This window comes from Anneissia japonica, unplaced genomic scaffold, assembly GCF_011630105.1.
Source record: "Anneissia japonica isolate Jap-2015-1 unplaced genomic scaffold, ASM1163010v1 scaffold87_len186233_cov173, whole genome shotgun sequence".
NCBI lineage: Eukaryota > Metazoa > Echinodermata > Crinoidea > Comatulida > Comatulidae > Anneissia > Anneissia japonica.
This window is the reverse complement of record NW_022745088.1, coordinates 1-9,562: the sequence shown is the minus strand read 5'-3', so window position 1 is coordinate 9,562 and position 9,562 is coordinate 1. Positions and strand designations below refer to the sequence as shown.

At 34.7% G+C, this 9,562-nt stretch overlaps 1 protein-coding gene across 1 annotated transcript in view; it reads left to right on the top strand.

Moving 5' to 3' along the window:
• The window catches only part of LOC117119925 (uncharacterized protein C20orf194-like), a gene marked incomplete at its 5' end in the record, with an annotated part of 127,503 nt that extends 120,770 nt beyond the window's left edge, over positions 1-6,733 (top strand). The window contains 4 exon segments of the mRNA XM_033264906.1: positions 2,878-3,119; positions 3,609-3,674; positions 3,772-3,865; positions 4,189-6,733. Of these exon segments, the coding sequence (XP_033120797.1) occupies positions 2,878-3,119; positions 3,609-3,674; positions 3,772-3,865; positions 4,189-4,292 (506 nt within the window).
• Positions 6,734-9,562: the final 2,829 nt, after the last annotated feature.

Here is a 9,562-nt window from a genome sequence, read left to right as displayed (position 1 = left end):
ATTCCCGCTAACTTTTTTGTTTGTTTTAAAGACTGAAATAACCTCTGAGTCCTTTTTGGCGATCGTTTTTTTTTTTTTATTTTTATTTACCAAATTTTTATAGCGCCGTTTTCATGAGTACTCATGTTCAAAGGCGCTTTACATTAAGGATACAAATAGAATATACCCACACCCTACTACGGACCGTCACCAAAATGTAATCATAACTGGGTTATGCCTAACACTCCCTCTTATTTTCATTTATGTCAGTGCAGCCGTTTTTGATATATGTTGCACACAAAAATACCACACGAAAATACCAAAACGTTACGCACACACACACACACACAAACGTTAACACCCCAAATTACTACAAAGAAATGTCATTATTTTTAAGAAACTAGAAAATAAAATTGATATCCTTTGCAGTGGTAAAAATGAGTACACGTTAATCATGGGCGGAGATATGATATGTATTTTACAATACAAACTAAATCCGACAAACAGTATAAACCCCAATGGCAAATATCCCCACCACTGACGCAGGGCCATCGGAACCACACCGGCTGCGCAGGCTTTGGCCGGACGACTTTTTCCCAATTGCATTACTTTTAAAATAAATATACTCTGATACCTGAAGTTAGTATTAATGTTAGCATTAAATTGACTTTTTAATTTTGTATACCGTATTTGAACAAAAATCCACCATTTTTCATTCACCGTTTTTGTATTGCCCATGTACATTTCAACTCTTTTGACAATCCAACTTTAGTAATTAAGATTGATTTTAAAAATCTATAGAGATATACATATAAATAGTGGCCCAAGCCTATGTCATAATTACGACATAAATATGGTGAAATTACGACATAAATATGTCGAAATTACGACATACGTATGTCGTATTTACGACTTATGTCGATATTTCGACATACGTAAGTCGTAATTATGACTTATTATGTCGAAATTTTGACATATTATGTCGAAATTACGACATACGTAAGTCGTAATTACGACATATTATGTCGAAATTTCGACATAATAAGTCGTAATTACGACATAAAAATATATATTTCAGTGGCCCTAATAGGCTTTCGTACCATACAGATCAATAAACAATAATCCGGGACAAAATAAGAATCAAGAGTATTTGTAACGATTGAACATGTAGCATAAATGCATTCATATAGACACAACAATTTACTATTCTGACCAGACTGACCTCCATTACTGGAATTAGATCATAGAGGTCTGTGGCTTGATAAACCACGTAGTCTGGTTGTAAAAATGCTGAAATGAACTTTAGCGGGAAAAAAGTAAAGGAAAATTAATTTTTGGTTTTTCGGAATCGGCATACCCTATAGTTCCTCAGAAAAAAAATCCCCATGCCTAGGGCTTGGGCAATTTTTTTTTACAGCACTTTGAAATAAAAATAAAGTAAAGTTGGTGTGGGGTTCTACCCGGGGAACTATGGTAATATTTTATAGCAGTAGTGACTGAGAAAGTTTTCTCTATTGTTGAAAAAACAAAACCAAGCTTCGAGCTAGCATGACAACAAAAACTTAAAGTGCTTTAATGACACAAAGCTGGAAATAACAGAGATTATAAGTGTCATTCGAATAAATATTGACGTTATGACTCCAATGAGATCCAGCGAAACAAGCAAAATACCGTGCCCTTCATGGTGAAGTCTGTAAGCCTACTGATTAAAATGTAACTTAAATATTTTTTCTTGGTTGTGAGGTAAATAAACAGTACACTTGAAATTAAGTAACTCTAATTGTTTTGTTTGAAGCAACTGTACAGGAATTAGGATATAATTGCCATCTTAATTTTTTGTCACCAATCAATGAATAGCGTCCCTATTTTTGATATTCGAATGTTGTATGTAAATATACAGCATTTGATGGACGGACCTGTATGGGGGTGTAGGTGTACGTAAAAAAATTAGAAACTATTACTGGACTACATATCCCTCTGAACTACGTTTACGTTTTACCTTTGTTGTTTTACTTCCATCGTTTAGTTTTTCTAGGATAGGCGAACATCACTTGAGCATCTGTGAGTTATGATCCTGCAAACCACTGCTTGCCTGTGGTCTCAAATTGCAGGAAAACGGTGCGGTGATGTTGGTTCCCCTGCGATAGTCAGTTTTCTCATGCTTTTTTTTTTCCTTGGGTCGCTTGGTTAGACTTTAGGATTTAGTTTTTGGTTTGTTTTCTTTCGTGTAACTTAAGCGCATAGAGACCATGTAGTATGCGCTTTACAAGTCCCAAACCATTACGATTACCATCCTGCTTATGCGGACGTAATATGATTACCGATCTATTTCCCCCTTATTGTTCACCCGACCTATTCCCCGCCCCGCCTTATTATTGTTAGCTTAATTACTGTCACTGTAAAGGAATTCACCTAACCTTCCCATCTTGCTCGCTGTTTTTTGCTGTAAAGTGACTTGTGATTTTTTCAATGTAAAGTAGCTTTTACATATTTTTTACAGATTGTTTATGCTAGATAATTAAGCTGTGAAGTTAAGTTGAACATAAGGTACATGCTCGAATGTATAAACTTCCGTTACTTTATGTTTTTTAATGAATACATAGACATATTTAATAATTGTTTACTCTGAAAGAAAGTGTTGCAAATTTGTGTCGCATAGGCTCTGATTATCCACACCACGAAATACTAAAATTCGCCGGGAACTAAAATTTGTGTTACACCGCCCTAAAATGACACCCCTGTATCTATCTATATGAAGAAAATAATAAAAAGCCTAAACTTTGTTTCAGTTATTAACAGCAGACTTGCAGAACTTCTTGGGATCTATTAAGTTACTTTTCACTTTTATAAGCAATGTAAAATTTGTCTTTTGGTGGTCATAAATTTGGGTTTTTTCAGATTCAGAGAAACAAATGGAAGTACACTATGTGACGCTTAGTGGGCACCTGAGTGTGGCGCCCATCAGTGATTCCCCTGTAATTCGTCCCCCTTCCACTGCTAAGAATGGTTCCTCAACTACAGGTGTGAACAATAGGGATTGTAATAGGGAGGATAGCAGAGTACTGAACTGTGTTGTGTTCACAGGGTGTAGTTTTGAACAGCAACAGCTACAGGATTGGCTTCGATCTTGTGCAAGACAGGTACTGTCAAAAATATATCAAATACTTTTTTAAAAATATTTAATAACACAAGCAAAATGTAACATTCATATGTTCAACCATGGTGGAGTTATTATGGTGTTTCATGACAGGTTTTGAGTTCAACTCAGCCAGTATGTGCACTGGCAAAATCCTACATGACTTAAGGTCCATTTGGATTAAATACTGGGAGAAATACTCAGCCCTCAATGTTGATTCTTTCATAGCAAGATTCAGGTTTACATTATCCTGCTATACAGTAATAAAATATTTATTGAAACATTTTTAGCACACCCCTTATGAATAAAACTTTATTAATAGTGGCAGTTAAGATTCTTTATTACCATGTTGACCACACTTCTGAAAACAGCAAGTGGCCTAAAATTTGATTTTCAAAAATTCAAAGACTCCAAGTTCGTATTTTTCAAGTTCTGAAATTTGTTCTGATGTCAAAATATGCATATTAATGTTGTAATTCCATTTAATTTCCAGAAACCACAAAAGAAAACATTGAGGACAAGAACTAGTTTAACTAAACAAGAGCTAAAAAATATTCATGTAAGTACTGTATTTGAATGTCACTTTCTTTTCATTTTCCAAAATTCTTAATGCATTTGAATCAAGAACATTCCTTTTGGTATTTCATTTTATTTAGACTAAGCATCATTTGGACCCTTTACCTGAAGGTTGGTTCTATAATGGTTCTCAGTATGTTAGTATGGCTGGGGATAGAAATACAGCACATCCAGGTAAGTGTTGATGATATAATGATTTTTTAAATGTGTGTATATACCTGTAAACATTTTTGTCTATTTCGTGAATACTGTACTTTACATCATGGAGACATGACCTACATGTATATGCATACACACAGATCTAACCCACATGCACTCTCTCTCATACAACTGACTGAAATGTTCACACATAGTGGAGCTAAGGTAACACTTTTTTATACAACTGAATAAAGGAACTTTTGTTACAACATCATGTATGTATGTATAAGATACTGTATGCTTTATCTACTCCAGTCTACTGTATATACTAATATTATTTGTATATGCTAATTTTATAGATATGGAGAATTTTGTTGAAGAATATTTAATGGAATCTAACAAGATGATTGAAGCATACAACGACAAAATTGATCAAGAAGATTTTGAAGACCTGTTTCCTTAGAAGGTACTGGCTTTGTTAGAGAGAAGCTTTACATGGGTTAACGTGCCCCATACATGATGGGTGTCCTGCGTCCTTTTGCCTGAAAAATGCATATCCTGTGTCCCTTTGTCCAAAAAATGAGGATATGATGAGTTCCATTTGAATTTTGGTATTCAATAAATTGTTACAGTTGATGTTAAATGATAGTTTTTTGGTGCAGATGTACTTAAAGTTCGAACTTTACCTATGGTTGTGTTGGGATTCTTACTAAATATAAGGTATTTGTCTTTTCTAGGTTAGAATTTATATTGTGTGATGATTTTCCTTTTGTTTATTATTTTTTGTTTTAAATTATGTTTAATGAAATAGTTAGATTTAATTAAATATTTTTGTTTGCATAGTTTATTCTGTCCAATAACTTCACAGAAGTACTTTAAAAAAAACCTTAATCTCAATTCTACAAAAGAAGAACTAGCTTGAATACAATCCATTATTTAAACATACAATACAAAAAAATGCTTGAAAACCAGTTGTTTTGAATAAATATTCAACACAACCAGGAGCAAGTGACCAAATGCAAAAATGAAAAATTCTTCATGTACAAAATGTGTTTTTTTAAGATAAGAAGTTTTGTATCTTTGATTGGTTGCACAGTTGTGTTCTGTTTTCACTCCATTTACTATAGTGAATTGTAAATGCTTTGCTCAATTAAAATGCCTTGAAATGAACTTGTGAATGAATTTTGGTGTGTTATATATTCCTATAAATTGACTCTGTTTGAAAATGTTTATTTATGCAAATCTATTAATATTTCTTATATAATAAATTATCTAGAGAAGTTTTGTTATTTATCGGTTTGAGTCTACCACATACCATTCACTTAAATAATTACCATTACCGTAAAAGCTTTAAAATTTACTTTATCTGATTGACATTTAGTATACAGCATTGTGTGTTAAACCAAGGACTTTTAACTGTTACCAGGATAGGAAGCTGGCTGGTTTAAGCCATCTAACTTGAATTAGCCTTATGTGTGGTATTATTATGCTAATGAGGCAGATAAACACAATCTGCACATGCTCAAAAAACAAGACTTTCCTTAGCCTCACTGCGTATCGGCTAGGCGTACAGCGACTAGGCGTAGCTAATTTTATTTTTGTTTGTTACAAACCACTGACTTAGGTTGTTTGTCATCACTTCAAGCTGTCTACCCATTCGTGGCAAAGGCATATTAAAATAAAAAATATTGGCGTTTGTGAGCAATACATTTAATATTATATAGGTAAGTAATAAGTATATGAATAAAATTAAATGCACTAGTTAGTTGATAACTTTCTTCTGCATTATTAGATGTGATTAGACATGGCCTAGGCTAGCCTATGTGATGTTACTACATAACAAAATCACATAATTTAAAATCAAATTTTTAAACATAACTTGCCTTTTATCTTAACTAGCAGGTGATTTTATTGGTAGATTAGTTTGTTTTTAAGTGTGTAAGTATGATTGATTTGCATGCCAAGTGAAATTAGTACCCTTACTTGGCTTTGTTTTACCGTACCGTAGCTGTACACCTAGCCGATACGCAGGGTGGCTAAGGAAAGTTTTCTTTTTCTGGGCATGTGCAAATTCTGCTTATCTGGCTCATTAGCATAACAATACCACACATAAGGCTAATTCAAGTTAGACGGCTTAAACCAGCCAGATTCCTATCCTGGTAACAGTTAAAAGTTCTGGTTAAACGTTCTATGCTATGTTCAATGCTCAAACAATTTAATCTGGTTTCTGTTATTTATGGAAATGTCACAACAGTACATGGTTTACTTTAAAGAATACTTCCATGTATAGCAATGTGTTACACTTTTTGATATTTACTATAACAGTGTGTTACACTTTTTGACATTTATTATAACAGTGTGTTACACTAATTGACAGTTACTATATAGTATTGTTTTACACTTTTGAACATTTACTATATCAGTGGTGGATCCACGGGGTTCCCCTAGGCAGCAGTGAAAAAATCACTAACCAAAAAGATTTAAACTCCAAAGCTTCCAGTTGGCATAGTTCCTGGACCCCACAATAGGTTAAAAAAAAGAGCACACACCTTCCGCTCTTGACGATTGATTTCATCCCATTCTGGTAGTTATTTTGATTGCCACCCTGGCAAAAAATATTCTGAATACGCCACTGCATATTATCGTAATGTGCGTTAAATACATACATTTTACTCTATAATAATGGTAACAGTGTGTATTACATAGTCAGAGTCACATTCACTATAACAGTACATAATAGTAATTTTAAATATAGTACGGTTTAATATTTGTTGTTTTTGTTGCAAATGAAATTTAAATTTCAGGAAATGAAGTTGTGATTTTATTTTGTGATCTCGTAAAAAATGGTTTGATCCATTGCCAATATGATTGAAAATAAAATATCACAGAAAGATTAGTGATTTATTCTTGCATAATGTCTTTTTCTTTTCTTTTTTGTCTGGCACACACGTTACACAAATGATAATACCTATCAAAATTTAATATTACACAAAAGCCTAAACCTACAATTGAGTTTAGCAAATGGGACAAAAAAAAGCGCATGTAAAGGCATCTGCAAGCCAGTAAATAGTAAGTGGCAAATTCGTAGTCATTGGGGGATGTGTTATCAGAAATATAAATTAGCTAAACGCACTTCGAAAATGAACAATAGCACTGTAACTACTACTGAACAACAACAATAGTATAATAATAATAACAATAATAATAATAATAATAGCAATAATAATAACATAATGACCAATAATAATAATAGTTATAACATGATAATGAACATCATTAATAATAATAATAATAATATTTTTCAGGCTACAACATTTATCGACAATCACGAAATACTTTCTGTTCAATCAGCAAAATTTTTAGGAGTGCACTTACAATGGGCTCACGTGGAAAAATCACATAAGTTGAAAGTAAAATTTCCAAAAGCCTTGGCATCATTTCTAGACTCTCCTCATTTATTCCCTGTAATGTTCTTCGTATTCTCTACTGCTCTCTAATTTTTCCTTACTTGAACTACTGCAACATTTTTTGAGGCAATACTGTACATATCCATCTAACAAATCAACAAACTTAAAAAAGAAAGGCTATCAGGATCATATCTGGCTCTTCACCACGGTCTAATTCTTCCCACCTGTTTTCCAATCTAAATCTTCTGAAATTAATTCAGCAAGGTATATTTGTATACTCCGCCATGCATTCGATCCTCCCCAATCATTTAAGTAACATGTTTATGCCTAATTCTTCTTTTCACAATTATTATACACAATCTAGAACTGATATTCACAAACCATTTCCAACACAACGTTTTATATTGGAACAATTTACCAATCTCAATTACCAATGCTGTTTCTGTCGGAGCTTTTTCTAATAAGCTGAAAAAAAAACATAATCTCAAATTATTAAAGGGTGGGGGGGGGTGTGTGCGGGGATGAGATAAGTGGCCATATATTGCTTATTTAACATTTCCTGAGTTCGGGAAAAATTCAAAATGTTGATGTTGATAATTACAGAAACAAAACATGTATGATGAGACAGGAAAATCAGGTGAAAACGAGGCTGATCACTTTTTTCCAGTAGCCTGGTAACCAACTCACTAATATCAAAGATACTAGGATACAAGATAGAGTTCTCCACACAAAAAAAGTGTTCCACCGAAATGCATGGTGGGAATACGAAAAATGGGACGCCCCCTACAGCTGGATCTAAAAAGACTTGTGCCAAACTTTCGTTACCAACTCGTCGCGTATTTAATTATCAATTCTCAACAAAGATACTAGATATAAAAACAAACTGAAATAGACACCCAGACAGTGACATCGGTGAATACAACCTCCTTGGTGGCGGTAGAAATCGTTGCTATTATCCAAATAATACACAAAACAATTAAAGCATAATCATGAATCAGTAAAGAAGAAAAACAATACAGCGCAGAATCGCATGGCCGGACGCACTCTTATACCCATTTCACACTAGCAGAAAATATTACAACTTTTAACAACTATTAACAAGTTTGATATTCCGAGATTTTTGGGTCGTTTCACACATGCACTTTCAAACCATGAGAAATCTCTGGAAAACTCGGAAGAATATTATGACTAGGCATGGAGTAGCATAGTACTAGTAGGTCTAGGCTAGTTGTAGGTTGTCCGAATTACATATCAACTACTAAACTAGGCCTGGTACCGAATTAACAAGATTATAATTATTCCATGTTCCTTAGCCTTCGGAGAGTAAAACTCCTAGCTCGCTTGCTGTAGTCGAGCTGGCGAGAAAGATAGGGCCTAGGTTAGCTAGGCGCAGTCGGGCCGCCGGCCAGTAGCTCACCATTCAATGGTGACCATTGTTGTTAGAGGCAATCAGTGCGACAAGCATCATAATGATTCGCTGTCGGCGTATTTTACGAAGCCTCGTGATTGTTTCTACATCAGACATGTGAAATTTAGCGAGATTTCTTTTGATTTTAGGTCTAGGCCTATTAACAAATGGTAGTAATGTTAATACGTTTTCCATCGCTGCTGCCATTCGTTCGAACTAAAAAAAAAAAAAACACAGCCCGCAAAAAGGTCAAAATATGGACATGACGCATGCGCAACAACAACTCGGAAGATTTCGGGAAAAAAACAGGCCTCGCGATGGTCTGTTTTTGTTCCGAGATAACTCAGGGGTGTACTGACGGCCGCCGTCTGTTCGAGAGACCGATCAACGGTAACGACCCCTAACCCCGGCATCTGTGTATTTGCATATCCTGCCCTCAGGTGTGCAGAGGAGGGATCGCCGAGATCTTGGGGAATTGTCGTCACTCGTACACTGGACTTAATGCAAGACGCATCAACTAACATTATAGAATTGGTTTATGTGTCCGGGTCTACACAGGAGTACTACCGTACTACATATTGGAGTGCTGCTGTGACTGATTTATTATTGGAGTATTGTCGCCCTAGGAATACATCCCATTGGATAAAGGTAAGCACCACTCGGCGGTACCTTTAATCATCACAGCATATATAGGCGATAATTACTACATTGGCGCTGCGAGCAAAAGGCTCGTAGGCATTGCTTGTAATTATTAGTGCAAAAGTACTATAATAGTTTTTTGAGAGCTAGTAATAGGCATAAGTATTGTGTTTTCGCACGTACTTTGTATTGCGTTACTAGCGGCTCTGTTTTTGTTTGATTAGTTAGGTTTTTTTTCTGTGGGGAGAAGTGTTCGGGGCCGGCAATTAGATTGCGGAC